The sequence below is a fragment of the Pristis pectinata genome, chromosome 5 (genome assembly GCF_009764475.1).
Source record: "Pristis pectinata isolate sPriPec2 chromosome 5, sPriPec2.1.pri, whole genome shotgun sequence".
In the NCBI taxonomy this organism is placed as follows: Eukaryota; Metazoa; Chordata; class Chondrichthyes; order Rhinopristiformes; family Pristidae; genus Pristis; species Pristis pectinata.
In genome coordinates, this window is record NC_067409.1 from 49,908,431 (window position 1) to 49,929,652 (window position 21,222).

General features: G+C 39.9%; 1 protein-coding gene across 7 annotated transcripts in view; it reads right to left on the reverse strand.

Annotated features, from left to right (window-relative positions):
* The window catches only part of LOC127570373 (tensin-3-like), a 326,270-nt gene that overhangs the window by 171,967 nt on the left and 133,081 nt on the right, over positions 1-21,222 (reverse strand). For 6 of the 7 annotated variants that reach the window (XM_052015880.1, XM_052015879.1, XM_052015884.1 and 3 more), the window contains one exon: positions 18,322-18,359. In XM_052015880.1, coding sequence (XP_051871840.1) covers positions 18,322-18,359 — 38 coding nt within the window. Of the gene's footprint in view, positions 1-6,782; positions 6,934-18,321; positions 18,360-21,222 lie in introns of those variants that run through there. The other variant, XM_052015885.1, reaches the window with a different exon arrangement.

A 21,222-nucleotide genomic window follows, 5' to 3' on the forward strand; every position in this document is an offset into this window, starting at 1 on the left:
GAGCCAGCCAAAGAACTGCAATTAAAAAAAAACTGCTTCTAAGACATTCAAAAACTTTAAATATTTGCATGTTGAAAATGTTACAATACAGGGAAACATAAAACACAAACTAGTCTAGACACCTTTATAAAATACAACTTAGCAAGCCCCTAGAGATTCCTTAACTTTTACTTAAGATATTTAATAGCTATTTTCAAAACTAATATCTCAGGTTAAAAGATCTTATATTAACAAGTTTTACCGTGCCCCTCAAAGCTGTTTAATCCCAAGAAAAAATCCTAAAACCTGATGCAGAAAAATTGGGTGCATTTGCAACTTATGCAGTTAGGCAAAGTTGCTGCTCCTTGCCTGAAAACCACGATAAGTCCAGTGTCAGTGTCCAATAAGCTGGTTTACCGCAAACCCATGACAACAGCTTCTATGTTTGTGTTCGCACACATGTGCAGGCAGGCCAAAGCTGCAGCCAATTGTGTGGCGTAACGATGGCAAATGCTCAGGGTCTCATCATCATTACTGTGCAAAGTCTCAAACTTTCCCCGTTAGATACTGAACATAGTTCAAGGTATACAATGGTTGATAGCTTAGTGATTAGGTAGTTTACACTGATATGTGCTAACGATGAATTCGGATCATAATCCACTTTTTGTAATGTGAATGGGAAGCCAAGTGCAACGCAGAGTTAAATCTATACTGCATATCTTTTATTTTGGTGGCTGATGCATTTCTAACTACACATAGAAGACTTTCAGTCACTATTACCCTATTTTGCATATGAGCTAAATAAATAAATTGTGATTGCTATCACCTTCCACCTATTTATAATTTTTGAAAATTATACCCTTTTTAAACCAGCATTACTGTCTGCCTTTCTCTTTTTAAACTGACTCACCAGCAGATAACCCAGCAGTTGACAGAATAGTTAAAGGATACAAGTGACAGTTTGACACAGCCGTGCAAGTGCAATTCCATACTTTTCCAACATAGGTATTTTGCTAAACAGGATACATCAAGGAGTTTGAACTAAATACATTTGACAGCTGACCCTGTACAGTTTGTACCAAGGTAACATATGGTGCTGAAGCCTGGCAATAAACAGCTCTAACAATTGATAATATGCTTTCATGCATCCACACGAACACATTAATCCCTGCTTGCATCTAATCTGTACTTTACACAGAACTGTCAACTGTTTGTGAATCCCAGGTGGTGTCAACATTTACCACTAAAATTCCATGTGGGATTTAAGCTTCCCATATTTGCCCTGATCACCTCAGGATAATGCTGGGCAATGTTCTCCTGCACAAAGGCATCTGCCTGATCCACCCGCATGATGAACAAACGTGAAACAGCAGGTAAAATGTACAGACATAGAACAGCAGCAGGAAAGATAAAATGATAAAAATTCCACAGGAATATGAAAGAAACATAAAAATGTAACTCAGAGCAAGAGGAAGCATTTTAACATCCTGTCACTGGAACCATTTCATCAGTGACACAAAACTTGGCAGAGTTGTGGATAGTGAGGAAGGTTATCAAAGGATTCAGCAGAATATAGACTAGTTGGAAATACAGACACAGAAATGGCAGATGGAGTTTAATTTGGACGTGTGAGGTGCTGCACTTTGGGAGATCAAATGTAAGAGGGAAGTGTACAGTAAATGGAAGGACCCTTTGGAGCATTGATGTACAGAGGGATCTTGGGGGTGCAAGTCCATCACTCTCTGAAAGTGGCAACACAAGCAGAAAGGGTGGTATAGAAGATGCATAGCATACTTGCCTTCATCGGTCGGGGTATAAAAGTCGGGAATTGATGTTGCTGCTGCAAAGAATTTTCATTAGGCCATGTTTGGAGTACTGTGTGCAGTTCTGGTAGCCACATTAAGAAAAGATGTGAAGGCTTTGGAGAGGGTGCGGAAGAGGTTCACCAGGATGTTGCCTGGATTAGAGAGTATTAGCTGTAAGGAGAGGATGAACAAACTTGGATCGTTTTCTTTGGCGTGTTGGAGGCTGAGGGGCCACCTGATAGAAGTATATAAAACTATGAGAGGTATAAATAGGGTAGTTTTTTTTTCCCCAGGGTGAAAATTTCAAATACTAGATGGCATAGCTTTAAGGTGGGGGGGGGGTTAGTTTAAATGAGATTATGAGGCAAATTTTTCCTTTGTACTTCAAGAGTGGTAGGTACCCGGAACATGCCTACATGCCTTGCCAGGGGAAGTGGTAGAAACAGATATGATCGCAACATTTAAGAGGCATTCAGACAGATACATGAACAGGCAGGGAATGGAGGGATAAAGACCACGTGCAGGCAGATATGCAATTTAAGTTGGCATCATGGTCAGCACAGACATCGTGGGCTCAGGGCCTGTCCCTGTGCTGTACACGTTTAAACATCTGCGACATTGTTTAAACACTTCCACTCCATCTCTTCATTCTTAGCATACCAATTTCTCTTGTGATTTTTATATTTCTTTCAAATACCTCGCACCCCGCCCCCCCCTTTGACCTACATTTGCGATCTCCTCTCTAATTTCTCAGGGCTATTATTTCAACAACTTTACCTCAAATACATCCCTTGCCTAACATTAAAATTACTTCAAAAGGTCCAGCAAATCACAAAGGGCCTCTTGTGCACATGGTCTCACCTCCATCTCTTTACAATTATTTTTTTTAAAAGTCACCCACATTAACTACAGGAAAATCAGAGATATCAAACCCAAGGACCATGGAGGGAAATAGATGCCCATTTTATGACTGCCAATATAATTCAAGTATTTTTATAAATCACAAAAGAAAAGCACTACAAACCATTTAGCAGACACCATTTGGCCAGTTACAGTTCAAATAGGAACACTTTCACCTCAAGTCACTTGGATGAGACTAGAGCATTCAAACAAAATCCCTCCAGGATGGCATTCCAGTGCAGTATATGCCAGCGCTGCACTGTGAGGTGCTATTTTTCAATCGAAACATTGAACATGTCTCTCTGATGGATTAAAAAAAAGGCATATCATTCAGGTAAACTAGCCAATGTTTATCCTTCAATCAACTTCCCCAGAATTATTTACTCATTATCACATTTCTCCGATTTGCATATTTGGCTGCCATGTTTCGTACCTGAAAGAAACTTTCATTGGCAGGAAAGCTGTGGAATCTCTTCTGAAAAGTGATCTAGTTAACTGTCTCATTTCTATGGGCAGAGCACATGACCACTTTGCATATGAAACAGAAACTTGCATTTAAACAGCATCTTTGATGGGGTAAAACATCACAATCATCCCATCCAAACTTATCATCAAGCTTCAAGACCTGGGCCTCTGTACCTCCCTCTGCAACTGGATACTTGACTTCCTCATTGGCAGACCTCAGTCAATGAGGATTGGTGACAACATCTCCTCCTCACACCTCAAGGTTGTATGCTTAGCGCCCTGCTCTACTCTCTATACACATATGATTGTGTGGCTAAGCACAGTTCCAATGCCATCCTCAAATTCGCCAATGACACCACTGTCATAGGACAAGTCACAGGTGGTGATGGGTCAGCTGACCGGCACGAGCTAGGACACCTGGTTGAGGGTGCCGCAACAACAACCTCTTGTTCAACGTCAGCAAAACTAAAGAGCTGATTGTTAACTTTAGGAAGGGGAAGGAGGGTGAACATGCACCAGTCTACTTTAGGGGATCGGCGGTGGAGATTCCTGGGCGTATTGGATGCCCTGTCCTGGGCCCAGCATATAGATGCAATCATAAGGAAAGAGCGTCAGGTTAAGGAGTTTCGGCTTGCCACCAAACACTCTAACAAACTTCTACAGCTGTACTGTTGAAAGTATCCTACTGGTTGTATCATGGTCTGGTACAGCAATTTGAATGCGCAGGAACACGAGAAGCTGCAGAGAGTAGTGGACTCTGCTCAATACGTCACAGGCACATCCCTCCCCACCATCGGTAGTATCTACAGGAGGCGCTGCCTCAAGAAGGCAACATCTATCATCAAAGATCCCCACCATCGAGGCTACCTCATCTTTTCACAGCTACCATTAGGCAGGAGGTACGGAAGCCTGAAGTCCCACACCACCAGGTTCAAGAACAGCTACTTCCCTTCAACCATGAGGTTCTTGAACCAACCGGCAAAACCCTCATCACCACGACAGTTTAGCAACACAAGACCACTCTGATCACTTTGCACTAAAATCCCCAATTTGACAGTGTTTTTCTCATAAAATCTCGACCATAACATTTGGTTAGTAACATGAACCTATTCAATTAAAACATGCACCATTCAAAATATTTAAGCTAACCCAGGAAACAAAAAAAATGGAACATGCGGGCTCTCACAAAAAAAAACTGATGGAAATCATTCAAAATAGCAAAAGAGTTAGATGTTTATATAACGCCGGCTGTGTGTTGTACTTCACTTCTGACATTCAGTTCCATTAATCACAAGCAATGAGGACATATTCCTGCTTCACAGCACCCCACAATACTTTGAACTGCTTTCTTGACATTTGCTCATGTCTGAATCAGCAGTTTGTGACCTCCTGACCAGTGCACCAATGCATTTGGTCAAAATCATTTTATTCTCCATTAGATTTAAGGATGAGGTAGAGGAGATACAATAAAGGGCACAGGGCAAAGAGGAGGAGGAGTTGATTTGGGATTACACAGGAAGGACAAGGGGAATGAGAGTTCAGCAGAGCCATAAACCACAACCTCACTGCAGAGGTACAAGCTGCAGCAGCCCCACATGCTTTACTTGCAATTATGAAAAGTTATGTCTTTGAGATGATTAATGCCGACCTTCCTGTCTTTGTCACTTGCAAAAACAAGTTCATGCAAGTGAAAAAAGGGACACAATGTTACTACTACATGGACCACTTTTTGAAGTTTGCTCACATACCAAAACTCTCAGATCATTGGTGATGAGTGAGTGAAGGAAAATGAAATTGTCTTAATTTGATGCTTGAGAATCTTTTTTTTTGGAAAGGATTTTATTCCAGGTCAGATAAACATTTTTTTTTACATTGTCAGCTGTCTGAATAAACAGAGATACAGCATGACTGGTTGCAAACTTCTTAAAACCTTCAACAAAAGCATATTCTCAAAATGTTTCTAAGCCCGGATACCCAACATTTCATTGGAAGTTTGTATATAATATTTATTGGAATATCTTCTCACTTGAATAGAGGAAAAGGTGGCTCCAAATAAGCTTGTCTGTACAGGGCCAAAATGTACCTTTAGCTCAATATTAGACTAGAAAAGACAGATTTGCTTTTATCTAGCATTATTTGTGACCTTAAAATATCCAAGGCACTTTGCAAATACTTAAGTACTTCAGCGAAGACAGGGTTGGGGTACAGCAAAGTGATAACAAAAAATTGCAGAAGTTCCAATCAACTGAACATGGCCACAATCTATCTCGCTTCTATATACGTCACTTTTCTAGCCTCTGACACGTGTGCCCTGATGTCCAACAACCCATATTCCCATTCTCAGGTGTCATAAGCTTTTGTTTGGCAATCTCTGGTAAAAACTCAAAGTCAGCGAAACAATGGGAGCAGAGACTCTGATTAGGGAAACAGGTTGGACCCAGAAAATAAAGTTGTATTTTACTTATTTTAAACATGCAACTTTATAATCAAGAGAAGCACGCACTTTAGCAGGGTAAATCCTAGTGTCAATTTCTGAGGATTTTTGGAGCCAACATCCCCAGTAGAAGAGTACTTTTAGACAGAATGATAACACTATTAAACATAGCAGTAATTTCATCTGACACAGATTTCATTTCAATCAGGAAAAACATTCTTAAAAGATGAAAACTTGCTTTGGCTTAGACTTGACAAACTGGAAGGAATTCCTGATTGAGTACAGCACCACACAATAAGTTGCAACATTAGAAGAGCAAATCTTGATTGGAAGGCCCCTATAGAATGATCTCATTTCAATTACAAATCCTTTTCAATAAGCCTTGTGCCAATCTCATACAATTGAACAGAGACTGTTAGAAAGGACAACAAGGTCTGATAAAACAGATCTCTGTTCAAGACTTGTTGCACAAGAAATATTATTCAAAACAGTATACACATTAATTATAGATATGCTGTTGACATAGAGGCTACTTATCACAATCCAGATCAGTGACAATTGCGTCTGCAACAAGACTTAAGTTTTTCAGTTGAGCCCCTTTGATATATATCAGCTGTCTATACTTCTTAACAAAGTTTACATGATTTACATGAAACATTACTGCTGTCTTAAAGCACAAAAATGTAAATGTAAAATTGGTTAAAAGCTACAAAATCCATAGTTTTATTTTTTGTCTTAGAAGAGGAATATTGCTTCATTTTACATTAAAAGAAACTTTGAACGAAACTATGAATTAAATACAATAAAGTTATCAGCATCATCATGGTTATTAATGAAATAGTTTGGAAAGCAAGTTCTTAATTCTGCATATGATCTTAAATATAGAAATCAGGAAGTTACTGTCCCTCTTGCCCTGTTCCATTACAACCTTTATTGTAAGATACTTCACTGATAGATTCAATACAAACACCAAGAACATGAAGTTAGTGTTATTATCCAATATGCAATTCAAAGCAAGTTTAAACTGGAGCATTTGACTTAAATCAACTTACTTGATTTAAATTGAATTTTGAACAGTGAACCATCTTAATTATTAGATATGAAACTTTCATTTTAAGAGAATGAAATTCTATTCAATCGTAATTAAAATAGTAGGAGATGCTAAAAAATATAATTTAATCTTAACTTTTGCCTCTTACCTCTCAATCCTATCTTCCTTTTCCTCTTTGTTTTGGTTTCTGTGCATCATTTTACAATAAGTTTACACTTACTACTTCAGAATCCATGTTGCCCAGTAAGTTTTTTTCAGTCTGACTGGTTAAAAAGACACAGTGTTTCTTATCCTGCTCACACGCAGCACTGATTCCCTGCTGAGGTCAGTATGTTTGAAAGGATCTCCACGCAGCAAAAGCTCTCACTCAAAAACACTCAAAGCAATGAAAACCAAGCATAGTTCCATCAATATTTGCGACCAAAACCAGGTAGTTGTTTGGAACATGCAACAGATTAAGTCTTTAGTTCTTGATCTGAGTAATAAAAGAACTACTGCACACTGAATATTAACCCATGAAACAAAGAAGTACATTCAATGTGTTTGAAAGGGCTTCCATCCAAATAAAATAAACTATAATTGAGAAATAAATGCAGCTTTGGGCTTGCAGGACTTTTCCTGGAACAAAGCCAACACCCGAAGAAATGGAATACCAGACTGTTAATTTACAGTTTGTGTATTTATAGGAGTTCATTTTGTCATTTATGTCTCAAATATTTGAGAATTTCTCACTATAGATGATGATATCTTTTATATTCAGGGAAAAATGAGATGGTTCAGATTATTGCTAGAAATGTTATTAATCTCCTCGCCTCTATGACATTGATACCCATTCACCATGTTCAAACTGAATATCTGGCAAACATATTTGATTTAAATTATGGCTCAATAAGTTTTTGGGTTAGAAATTTGCGTTTGGTTGCCGGTGCTTAGTGAATGTGAGGGTACTGTCCCTTTTTCTAGTGTCATTTTTGGTTCTATTAGAAATCACCTTTGTTTTCAATACCCTCCTTAACCCTTTTGCCAATGAGAACAGTTTACATCAATCGATTCTATCTCCTTCATGACTTCTCTGATTTTTATCCGACCCGATCCCGGTTTAATCTTCTGTGTCCCTCAAACAAACCCAGCTTCTTTGATCTATGCACACAACTGAAGTCTCTAATCCCTGGAATCATTTGAGCAAATCTGTTCTGCATCCATGCTAAGACCTTCATATTCTTCCTAAAGTGTGGTGGCCAGTCCAAGATGCAATATTTCAGTTATGGCTTAAGCAGAAGTTTACAATTAATAAAATAGGATATAAGCAAATCCAAAGCTATTTTCTGTTGACTCAAATCAACCACATTCAAAGAAATTGAATGCCAATTGAGACAAATCATTCTTGTTTTATTCTGTAGCTTCTCAATTAACTATAAAAAGGACCACTACTAGACACTGCTTATAGGTTTAAAAAGTTCCTGTAAATCATATTTTATTGAGCTTTCCAAAATAAATTGATATCAAATATATACTGTACCTTTGAATGAAATTTTCTTCTACCCATAATGTACTAAAACTTAAGCATTATTCTATCATCTATATTCATCTCAAAGATTGTTCTTCTGAGTAAGTAAATACAGGGGGTCCCCGCATTGCTGAAGACCTCACTTACGAAAATACGACTTTACGCAAATACTCCCAGACTCTGCTCTCAGGTACTGTACTCGAGTCTCTTACCCAGGAAACAATGCAGAGATCACCCATAGAAAAAGCCAATGTCTTCGCCAAACTTCCCTTCAGATCTCATCAAACGTTACGAACCTTGAACCATCTCTCGGTAGCGCACTGCCGATAGCTTTCCTCGCTGATCAGCAGCCCTCCCTCCCCCCCACCACACTCCACCCCCCTCCCCACCATCACCTCACCCACGTCGCATTGAGACAAATATTTGTCACAGTTCACTTGCTGGTAACAACTCCTATCACCTACGCTGACATTTCCCAGTCTACTCTTTGCAAATCAGTCCCCAAGGGCTGTCGAGGCTAAAGATTTCACATTATGATTTTGGGGGAAAATTGTTTGTGACTTATAGAAAATTCAGTTTATGGACCGTTCTCAGGAAAGGAACCCTAACGTGGTCTGAGGACCACCTGTAATCTGATGTTTGCATGAATTATAAGGTTGAAAACTCCATAAATCTCAGGAAATTAGTTGGTTGTCTGTCGTTAAGGTAATCTAACTTAGATTTCCAAACCTGTAAAAATAACTGCTACACATCAAACTATCAAAACAGAGCCTTAAAATTTTCTTTCTTTTTCAATGCTTTTAATCCCCAGGGTAGAATCATTTCTGTGACCTACAATAATAATGGTGTCAGATTGTGGGAATCCAAATACTTATGAAAAGGACTATTTAATCTCCTTGTTATCTGAGGTGTTGATTTTCTTTGCCTTGTTTGATGATGTTGCTAGCTCAGGTAGCTCTTTCTGATGCAAGATCAAATTTCTAGGTCACCTTTTGTAACGAGGATACAAATTATTGTCTGTTCTGATTGTTTTTTGTATACTGCATATCCAGAATAAAACAGTGCAACCATGAAAGCAAAAGTATTCAGTTGTTATTTACCATTTACTTCAACACAACTATTCACAAAAAAAACCTTTCCAGGATGATACCTTCCACATACATCCTTAAAATGAATAGCATCACATGAACTCCATGAAATAGATTGGAGCTTGTAATATAGGTCGACCCTATTGAGGAATTTCTGCATTGTTGAAGGGACCATCTCACACCGATCAAAGGAATTAAATTGGAGTCCTATTTGCCAGGCGCTCATCAGGTTATGAGGTAGGGCTTTCCCAAAAGTTTTATACAATTTAAAACAAGCTAGCTAATCATTGAGGTTCTACTATCAACATTACTGGAAGTTTTACAGTCAGAAATCACATATCATGTGTATTTGAATGCAAACAATAAAATAAATGAGCAAGTTAGAGCAAAAGAGGTTGTGACACAGAGAATAAACTTAATGTGGTTTGCTATTGCTGGAAATGCATTACAAAATAACAGAACAATTAATTTAAGCGTGACAGTTTCCCAACAACACCATCTGTTATTGAATTTTTGTAGTGTCTAAAACTAAGTGTACATTAATTGAGTGCACTAGTATTTAAAAAAAAACAAGAACCTTTCAGAAAGTAAATTAAAAATATATACCTCATACCTAATGGATTAAAGCATCACATGATGTGATGACCACGGAAGAGGTCTGATTGTTTTTCCAAAGTTCAAAATTTCAATATTCTGCTAAGTACGCTGACCTCAATATATAAATTGTTACATCTTGAATAAAACTGCAAAATAGTTTTTGTTTCTTCTACAATATTTTCTTCCATACCTAAAAGGGCAGAGGCTGTGGCAGACATGGGAAAGAAAAGCACATGCATGAACTTGACACCTCAGTTCATAAATCCTTCTATCTCTGGCCATACAACAGCCATCAACTTGGCAAGTACATTTAACTGTGAAAGCTACGATAACAAGTGATAGGAGCAATTTCAGTCATCTAAAAAGCAAATTGTAGTGATACCATAATACACTAGGAAGCATTATATTTCAGAATTTTCAATACACCAGACTCCAATAATCTAGAAAAGGCAGCTTTTAGCAAAATCATAAAATAAGTACAAATCAGTAGGTTGATAAAGAAATCATGCTTTTGATTTATTTACATAATCCACAAAGTATATTTATATACACAATCTTCAGAGTGACAAGTGTTAATGTATAATGCCATTTTCAGCGTATTACAAATCAAGTTAAAGGCTAAATGGTAGAATTATTTTTTGGTGTTTCTTTTTAGGGGTCAAAGGTGTCTAAATACAGCCAGAGAACAAACACTATATTGGTCCAAGTTGTCGGTCCTGTGTAAATGGAACAGCACCCTCTCCTTACTCACCCTTCTCTGTCCCCCTGCTCCCCCCCCCACCCCCCACTTAACCATGTTTCAGACAACTAGAGTGATCAAAATTTCTCTGTCAAACCAAGTAGTTCTCGCCAGTATCTTCTTCTCACAAAAGAAACACTTGTAACACTTTGAATAGCTCTGTCAATAGTTATCTTCTGAGATAACATGTAAGATAATATATATACGAAGGTGCAAGAGGGCAAGGGAATACAAAATAAATGGAAAGGTATTGAGAGACATAGAGGTATCTTGGCATACATGTCCACAGATCTTTACAGGTAGCAGGAGAATTCAATAAAATGATTTTAAAAAAAGCCTGTAGGATGGCCAAGACAAAGAATTTAGGAGTAGAGAGGTTATGCTGGAACCACGTCCTGTGCTAGTTAGGCTGTAGCAGTTCTAGCCAAAGAAAAGAGACGTGATCTCACAAGACAGGATGCAGAAGATATACTAAGATGTTGCCAGGAGTGGAAAATGTTAGCCGAGAGGAACAACTGTATGGGCCGAGGATGCTGCATTGAGCCTAAATTCAATTGTATAAAATTATGAGGCACATGGCTGAAATAAATTGGAAAGGGCCCATTTCGGTTAGCAGAGGGATCATAAAATAGGGGGTATAAATTTAAACTAATTAATGGAAGGGTTAGACATGAGATGAGAACACAAGTTTCACCAGAATTATGGTAGAGGCACAAATCCTCTTCACAACTGAATGGATCTTCCAAGTGTAGTGGATAGTGCTGGAAGGTTGGATTCGGTTGGTGAGTTCATCTTCAATCCCCATGTCCCCATTCCCCAGCATGTAAATGTTCGATGGTCCATGAAAGAGTTCCAAATTTAGCTGCCTTTAACTCATGATTTCCAGGTTGGCCTCAAGCATCATTCCAAAGCACTGGCACATTCTTCAGAATGGTGGTGAGGTGGAGATGGTTGAGACCTTCAAGTTCTGGGGTGCAAATATCACCAATAATTTGTCCTGGTCCAGCCATGTAGACACTATGGCCAAGAAAGCACACTAGTGCCCCTACTTCCTCAGAATTCGGCATGTTCCCAATGACCCTCACCAATTTTTATAGATGCACCATAGAGAGCATTCTATCCAGATGCGTCACAGCTTGGCATGGTAACTACTCTGCCCAAGATAGCAAGAAATTGCAGAGAGTTGTGAACTTAATCCCAGTCTATCATGAAAACCAGCCTCCCTTCCATTCACTTTGTCTACACTTTCCACTGCCTCGCGAAAGAGGTCAACATTGATTGACCCACCCCACTCATCCTCTCTTCTTCCCTATTCCATCAGACAGAAGATGCAGAAGCTTGAGGTCATGTACCACCAGGCTCAAGGCCAGCTTCTATCCTTCTGTTATAAGACTGTTGAACTGACCTCTTATACGATAAAGATGATCCCTTGATCTCTCACATCTTCATCATGGCACGTGCATCTTATTTGTTTATCTGAAATGCAATTTCTCTGTAACACTATATTCTGCAATCTGATTTTGTTTTCCTTTTGTACTACCTCGATGTACTTATGCATGGAATGATCTGTCTGGATGGCATGCAAAAGCTTTTCACTATATCTCAGTACGTGACAACAATAAACCAATTACCAAAAGTACAGGCCATCCCCGGGTTAAGAACACCCAATTTATGGACACCCCTGCATACAAACAAGCTCCTATTATATTATTAAATTCAAAAGTCAGATGTACGTACGTATGTTCGTTCCTATGAACAGCAGAACTAGTTTCCTCTTTCTCTTCAATTTTAATGATTGTTCTTTATTATCAGTCTCATGTGCTTTTGACGCCATTCATTACAATACTATGGTGTGGTTACCATATTGACTGACTTTTGTGCATCTTCCAACTTATGGACAAAATCAACTACTGGACAACTGTATAAATGGAACCTGTTCGTTACCTGGGGACGACCTGTGTGATGGTCACAGTCAGTTCTGTCATTCCCTTTTTCCATCCCACGACGCACGTCCCTCTTTCTCCAACTGTCGTTTCACTTCTCCACATCACACCCCATTTCCTGCATACCCACAGCTGTATCACCTCCCTTCTGCACCCCACCACTCACACCCCTCTTCCTCCAGCCTCAAAGCTGAGCCACTCCCCTTCTCCATCCCACAGCTCATGCCTCACTTCCTTCAACCCCACAGCTGCATCACTCCCCTTCTCCACCCAAAGCTCAGACCACACTTCCTCAGCAACCACAAGATGAATCAGTTCGCCTCCTACCAGAGTTGTTGCCAATTCCTAAAACACGTTTTCTCAACATTTAAACTTGCACAGGATAGAACATTCTTTCTGCTGTCAGGAAAACTGAAGCTATCTGTCTATGATGATACAAATTCTCTGCCTCTCACATATTACCCACCTCAGCTCAAAGCTGGGTCCCAAGCTCCCTTTAGTCATCTGCATCCAATCTAATAACAAAGGGCACATTCAGACACCTCAAACTTTATGGTCGCCACCTCGACAACTTGTCTCCTAAAATCCTCCATATCACCCATAAAACTTTGCAGATGAAGCTCTCTTGATGGAGCAGTTCACATCTACTAACTACAAGTCAACAACAAGATTTTGCAGTTAGATCACATCTTTACCAGGCAAACCTTGAATGCATTTCACAGTTACATACTCAAATGCCAATGAATGTGGAAGGCTAAGATGGACAGTTACAGGGGTTAAGCTGGAAAGTGGAGTTGAGGTGCAGATCAGATCAACCATGATCTTATGAATGGCAGAACAGGTTAGAGGGATTGCACAGGCTACTTCTGCTCCCATTTCTTATATTATGTTCTCATGATCTGAAACAAGGTAATTGCTAATGGGAAGGGTGATCAAATACTTGTTGTAAGAGGAAAGAGGTGGAAGGGCACAAAGATTCAAGAAAGAATTCCATTGTGAAGTTGTGATAGCTGAAGCCACTGGTCAATGCAAAAAATAATAATTCACAGTCAGAGGAACAGAGTATAAAATGTTTGCAGGTGGCTTGAGAAATAGGGAGCCACGATAGGTCAGAATGTGATCCAATGAGAGATGGAGCGTATTCTGCCCGGAGGTCAGTGACCAGTGGTGTTCCGCAGGGATCTGTTCTGGGACCCCTGTTCTTTGTGATTTTTATAAATGACTTGGATGAGGATGTGGAAGGGTGGGTTAGTAAGTTTGCTGATGATACAAATGTTGGTAGTGTTGTGGATAGTGTAGAAGTTTGCTGTAGGTTTCAACAGGACATTGATAGGATGCAGAGCTGAGCTGAGAAGTGGCAGATGGAGTTCAACCTGGATAAGTGTGAAGTGATACAGTTCGGGAGATCGAATTTGAAGGCAGATTAATGGCAGGACTCTTAGCAGTGTGAAAGAACAGAGGGATCTTGGGGTCCACGTCCATAGATCCCTCAAGGTTGCCACGCAGGTCGATAGGGTTGTTAAGAAGGCGTATGATGTGTTGGCCTTCATTAGTTAGGGTATTGAGTTCAAGAGCCGTGAGGTAATGTTGCAGCTCTATAGAACTCTGGTTAGACCACACTTGGAGTATTGTGTTCAGTTCTGGTCACCTCATTAATAGCAAGGATGTAGAAGCTTTCGAGAGGGTGCAGAGGAGATTTACCAGGATGCTACCTGGATTGGAGAGCATGTCTTACAAGGATAGATTGAGTGAGCTCAGGCTTTTCTCTTTGGAGAGGAGGAGGATGAGAGGTGTCTTGACAGAGGTGTACAAGATGATAAGAGGCATAGATCGGGTGGACAGTCAGAGACTTTTTCCCAGGGCGACAATGGCTAACACGAGGGGGCATAATTTTAAGGTGATTGGAGGAAGATATATGGGGGATGTCAGGGGTAAGTTTTTTTTTACATAGAGAGTGGTGAGTACGTGGAACACACTGCTGGCAGAGGTTGTGGGGGCAGATACATTAGGGACATTTAAGAGACTCTTAGACACATGAATGATAGAGAAATGGAGGGCTATGTGGGAGGGAAGGGTTAGATAGATCTTAGAGCAGGATAAAATGTCGGCACAATATTGTGGGCCGAAGGGCCTGTACTGTGCTGTAATGTTCTATGTTCTAAATATATAGATGAAAAATTGAAGGCTTTACATTGTAAAATTAAACAAGAAAATTTAAAAGTCATGTTTCAGACTTTTAGATTATCATCCCCATCACCTGCATCCAAGTGCGACAGCATCCTTGGCCTTGAATGTAAAGAGGAGTAGGGCATTCAATCCCTCCTACCCCTGCCATTCAATTAGATCATGGCTGATCCTGCAGTTCAAGTCCACTTACTCACCAATTTCCTTCTCCGTTGATTCCCTTTGTATCCAAAAGTCTTTTTCCCAGGATTGAACTTAGCCCTTAAGAGGGAGAGAACCGGAGATTCCCCGGGTAAAGATAATTTTCTGCATCAGAATCCTAAATGGTACTTTCTCATCCAATTTTTTAACTCTACCATCACAGGAATCAATCCCTCAGCACTTTCATTCCCACTCAAAATCACCAGTTTCTCAACAATGTATACATCTCAACAGGATTCCCTCCAATTCCACTAAACTCCAGTGAGCATGGACAAATCCTACTCGCTCTCCTCAAATTACAACTATCTCATCCCAGAAATCAAGATAGCGAATCCACACTGCACCAAATGTGGAAGCAGTATTCCAGCACTGTGAAACTGCAGAAAGTCTCCAGATGTTTATATTCCAGCCCCTTGGCAATAAATGCCCATAGCCTTATTAAGTGCTTCCTGTATCTGCAGTTTTGCTGTGTTTCATTTACCAACAGACCACAATCCTTCCATGTGGCAGAATCTGTGCCTTGCTAAGTAAAAAGGTAGTTTCTTTCTTCTTCCTATTAAAGTGACCCTCTCTTCTCTAAACCTTCTCTATCCTTCACTCCTGCTCTACTCATCTGACAATGGCTGACTTTTTTTATTACCTGAATAATTCCTTAAACCGTCTTCCCATCACTCCGATACCCTTCACCCACAATTTCCACTTATCCACCACCCCCCAACCTGACTTCCTCACAAAGTTTTCTTTCTTCACCATCCACTTGTCTCTTTCTGAACCTTTTGTTTTTCCTCCTCCTGCTCAATATGTGATTGTCTTTTCTGTGAGCCGCCATAACTTTCTCCCCCGACCCAATGAATGTTATAGAAGTGCAAATTTTGGGCTTTTAACCAAAGTAAGTCCACTTATTGAAATATTAATTTATGCTCCTTTCTCTCAAGAGCAAAGGTAGAATGTTGACCTGTTTTTCCTCATTCATATCCAGGATTTGATTTTGCTGGCAAAATCATTTTTAGTGCCCAACTTGTAACTGTATGTCTTTGCATTTTATCATTTCAGTTTACAGGCTACTATCCTCATCTCTTTTGTGAACTTTATTGCTGTGATTGTAAAATATGACTGTAGATAATACTTGGAAAAATCTTGAATAATGAAATTCAATCCTACTAGCTATACCTCATCTTCTCTATTACCTCTTATATTCGATTGGATCATCACTTCTATAAGTCCCCAATGTAATGCAGGGAAAGAACATAGTAGACAAGGGCTCAGACGATTGTGAGACATCCATTAAACCAATAGTAAGAAGCGGGCAATTTTAACTCCCAAGATTCTTCACTAATTGTCCAAAGGATTTCTGTGTTTGTCTCCCTCACCAAGCCCTCTCTACCAACATCAGGAGACGGCAACATAGTGGCAGAGCAGTTAGTGCTGCTGCCTCACTGCTCCAGGAATCCTGGTTCACTCCTGACTTCAGATGCTGTCAGTGTGGAGTTTGCACTTTCTCCCAATGACTGCAGGAGTTTTGTCTGGGTGCTCCAGTTTCCTCCCACATGCCAAAGAAGTGCTGGTTGGTAGGTTGAATGACCACTGTAAACTACCCTGAGTGTAAATAAGTGGCAGAAGAATTAAAAGGGAAAGTTGATGGGTTTGAGAGAGAGAGCAAGTTGCTGGGCTACAGGAGAATGAAGAGGAGGGAGTAGGACTGATACGACTGCTCTTCTGGGAGCCAGCAGAGATTTAATGGACCAAAGGACCTCTCTCTTTTTAACATGTTACGTATGTACTCTCCCTCACTCACCCCATGGCCAATAGCTCACAGCAGTGAATCTTGGCAGAAATGCAGTTACATGCAGGATCAATGCAATGGATTGTCAATAACAGTGGCTCACTTTTACCAGCTTTTCCATTTTGGTGAAAGTTCCAACAGTTATTATGCAAAGGAAACCAATAACCACCATAGTCAAATGAGCAGACAAGAAAGCAAAACCTAAAAATGAATTATCCAGGAACTTCATTCTACACGTTACTTCTCTTGGCTTTAGCTAACTGGGTTTTAAAGATTAACTTTATGTACCGAAATTATCGGCCAATCGTTATATAGGTCAGACGTTGTAAAACAAGTCACTGGTTAATATGCCAGTGGAGTGTGTCATAAACAATTCTCTGACTGCAATGTGGAAATTTATTGAACACAGTCACAGTAGAGTTCACATAATGTTCATTCCATCAAAGGCACCCCAGGTAGAATATTTAAAAATAATCATTAACAAAGTGTGAGCAAATTCCACATGTAACTTAAAAATACTCAGCATTCTTAAGGCCAAATTGTAGTTGGAAAGACCAATTCCATATTGTGATTACAATGGTTTCAAATTTTTGAAAATATGTAGATTGGTATATACACACTCTGAAAAGGGATTTCCCTCCCCATTCCATTATATCCCGAGCACTTCTGACAATGAGTGTGTTGGCCTATGCCCCCACTTCTAAAGCATTATGCGAGTGCTTTAATACACTTGACAATTTATATATTTTGGTCAAATGCTTAGATTGAATTTACAGCACAAATTGCTTTTTGTGAAATCTACTGTTCCCCCACACCAACTCATCCTGTGCCCATCTCAATGCGTTAAGAAAAATGGGTGGCATAACACTGCCTTGCAGTTCCCATGACTCGGGTTCAATCCTGACCTCTGGAGCTATGTGTGTGGTGCGCACATTCTCCCTTTGATTGCATGGGTTTCCACTGGGTTTTCTCATTTCCTCCCACATCTCAAACTGCTGATTGGTAGGTTAATTGGTTCCTATGCAATACCCCTCATGTAGAGATGTGATAGGAGAATTAGGGTGGAGTTGATGGGCTACAGGGAAGTAAGGGGGGGGGGAAAGGAATGGTTCTGAGAGCTGAAATAGACTCATGGAACTGAACAGCCTCTTTTTATGTTGTAAGAGAACATGAGGAAAGTGCAGGAAAGCATGTCAGCGCCTTCAGTCATGTCTTGCTGGCAACACTCTCACCTGCTCAAAGACTGTGGAAGTACTACTGGAGAGATCCAAGGAGAGAGGCAAAGCTGCCCAGCTGTATGTGCCACCTTTTGGATGAAATATTACTTGAAAATGGTACATGGATGTAAATGACCCTACATCAGTTTCATGAAGAAAGTTTCCCTGGTCTCCAATCCAATTTTTATCCCATAACAAATACAATCAGTCAGTTACTTGCTCATTGCTGATCGCTGTGCTTTGCAGTCAAGCCCACTTCCAAAGTGTTTCACTGAAGAGCTCAGTGTCATGAAAGGTGCAAATACAAAAATTACACTTTTTAACTTTTCTTTCAATTTATATTGCAGTGAATGACAGTGCCGTGGAGAATTTCCATAGGTTAATTGTCGAAAATTACAAACAAAACAATTTACTTTATTCTTACTTACCTTTGACTCACATTTCTTGTGACATGCGTACTTGCAAACTGGAAAAAATTGAAAATAAAAGATATTAGAATAGTTAGTCAAAAAAGCTTTTATGTACACATAAACAATTGCAAAGATGCCTGTGTTACTCTGTGTGAATAAACACTTTGAACACTTACACAACAAATGCAGGAGCTTTTCCAGATTGGTGGCACAACGCAAGTCTCATCAGTTAGTGAGGGTAGCACACAGTTTATAATGAAAGATATATGGTTCAATTAAATGATGAATGATTGTTGCATTTGGCAATCTATCAGGAATACACTGTGCATGACTACCTGTTACTGTACCTACCAGAACATCCGCCAACCACCCACACTGAAGAAAGACAAGTCAATGAACATGCCACAGAATATAGATGATTCTTTACACCCACATAACTCCCACTAAAGGAAGGGGAGGTGGGATGGGTTGAAGAATGCAAATGCAATGATTTGCAGGTTTGATCTCCAATCTTGCTTCCACTCCAGTTTTGTTCCGACCTACACACAAACCACAGATTCTCCCTCATACCTTTGTCTGGCCTCTCCCGAAGTGCATTATCCACTTCAATCACTCTCTGCCAAAGTGGGTTCCACTTCTCACCATTGTTGGGGCAAAAAAAGTTTCATTATTTCCTATTACCTTTCCTGGTGACCATCCTATTTGCTTCATTATGCTCTTCCCTGCTTGGAAACATTCCCTCATCATCCACTCCATCAAATCTTTCACAATATTGGGTTACCCCTTCAGCCTCCTTTTTGAGAAAAAGACAGATTCAGTCTATCGTCCTTTCCTGACACACATACAACCCAAGCTCCCCCTTTCTGATATTATCCCCGTAAATCTTCTCTGTACCCTCTTTAGTATCTCAATATCATTTTCATATAATGGCAAGCAGAACTGTATGCAGTACTGCAAATGAGATCTAACCCAAGGTTTCATGCAGGTTTAGCATAAATCGAATAATTCCTCTGGATTTACATCCTTGTGCCTGATTTTGGTTTTTTTCAAAAAGGTGGCTTTCCTAACCGATGGCATGACTTTTAGTAGACCACTTTGGTTTTCGATGCCACATACACTCACAACCTCCGAATAATAAATTACATCTCTGTTCTTGTTACCAAAATGTACTTTGGCCTCTATCTGTGCTGAACTTCGTGTGCCAATTGGTATTGGTATTGGTTTATTATTGTCACTTGTACCAAGATACAGTGAAAAACTTGTTTTGTATACTGTTCAATCAGATCAATTGTTTATCCATTCTGCAGGTTTATTAATGTTCTCTTTAGTTGTTGCAGTGTTGCTGAAAGATTGAGCAAGATCAGAGCCTCAAAGCCAAAAATACTGACCTGGGAGAGAACAAAGGTGTTGATTCTTTTCTTTTACTGGTGGATTCAGAGGATTTTGTGGGGGCAACAGTGGTGCTTTGAGGTGCCTGCTATGGACAACTAATGCTTCTGAAACTTAAGAGAACAGAGATCATTGCTGCCAAGTAGTGACAGGTGATCAAAGGGTCTGCTGGTGCACTGGAGATGACTCTTAACTTTCCAGGGTCTCATTACAGATCTTTACTCTGTTATGGGAACAGGTTGGTTGAGGATTTTTGCCTTACTAAGGCCCATTCAAGGACGACTCTAAACTAGGCTTCACCATGAAGCTGCCTGGTGCTGCCGCTACTGAAAATAGTTAGTCTGCGGATGCTGAACATAGTCAGGATGAAACTACAGTGGGTGCCTTCCTGCTATCAAACAGCCCAATTTCATCCAGGATCATACAATAAGATGGGTCACTTGGAGCAAGGTATCAGAGAGAAGCCAGCCCTCTAACGGTGACGAAAAACATCTCTCAGCACATGCAGGAGAAGAGAGAAAAAGTAACTGAATAAATCAGTAATCTCTGAAACTACCAACAAGCAACCCTCCTCAAACATTCCTCTTATTTATGAATTTCTAACTAGTACTCTCTTTAGCTCAATGGTGGACACTGTCACCACAGTTGTTGGCCTACTTAATCAGTTAAGTGCAGGTGACCAGGAGGTGGGGAGATGTATGACTTTCTTAGCCTGGACAACCATCTAGTGGATGTCATGCTAAGGACATGGAATGATCAAATGGAGGACTTTCCATGTCAGTAGGAGAACTTGCTTTAGGTCCACTGAATATGTCAGGTCTGGCAGTCTTCACTGGGCTGTTGAGTTGTAGTTATGCTCCTGACCTACAAGTAATGAGCAACTCCTGCAACACCATTATTAAGTTTAAATGACCACTAGTCTTGTGGCTGTCTGAAAACAGAAAATGATGGAGACTGCTATTGATACGAAGAAGCCTACGCAAACAAGTGAGCAACTGTAATTTTGTCTGAAGTAAGCATCGGTTATAATCTTGAAGACTGTCTTTACAAGAATAGCTTAACAAACAGCCGTCCAGATGGATTCAAAAGGGGAAAACAAAAAATACTGCAAAACCCAGATCATGCTGCATCTGTGGAGGGAGAAGCAAGGTTCTCATTAAACTAACTCTGTTTCTCTCTTTACAGGTCTGCTGAATCTTTCAATAATTTTTTATTCAACTACCTTCTTGTTCATCTGCTGAAGATATTCCACCAGTGATGTTGGTGAGACAGGCAGGATTCTATGTTCTCAAAGGTGAAGTAAAAGCAATATTTTTCCAGGTCAGGATAACATGCAACTTGGGAGTTTTCACAAATGCAAGGATGGCTAGCTTCACTTCAACCTTCTGTGCTTCACTCAAAAATTTCCACAATCCAATTTTTCCCAAGTTGCTCATTGCAATGTGAAATAAGCCTTTCATTATTGAAAACGCCAAGACATGCTGGGAAGTGAGGCTACTCTACCTAAATTGGGTTTCACCAGGGAGACCT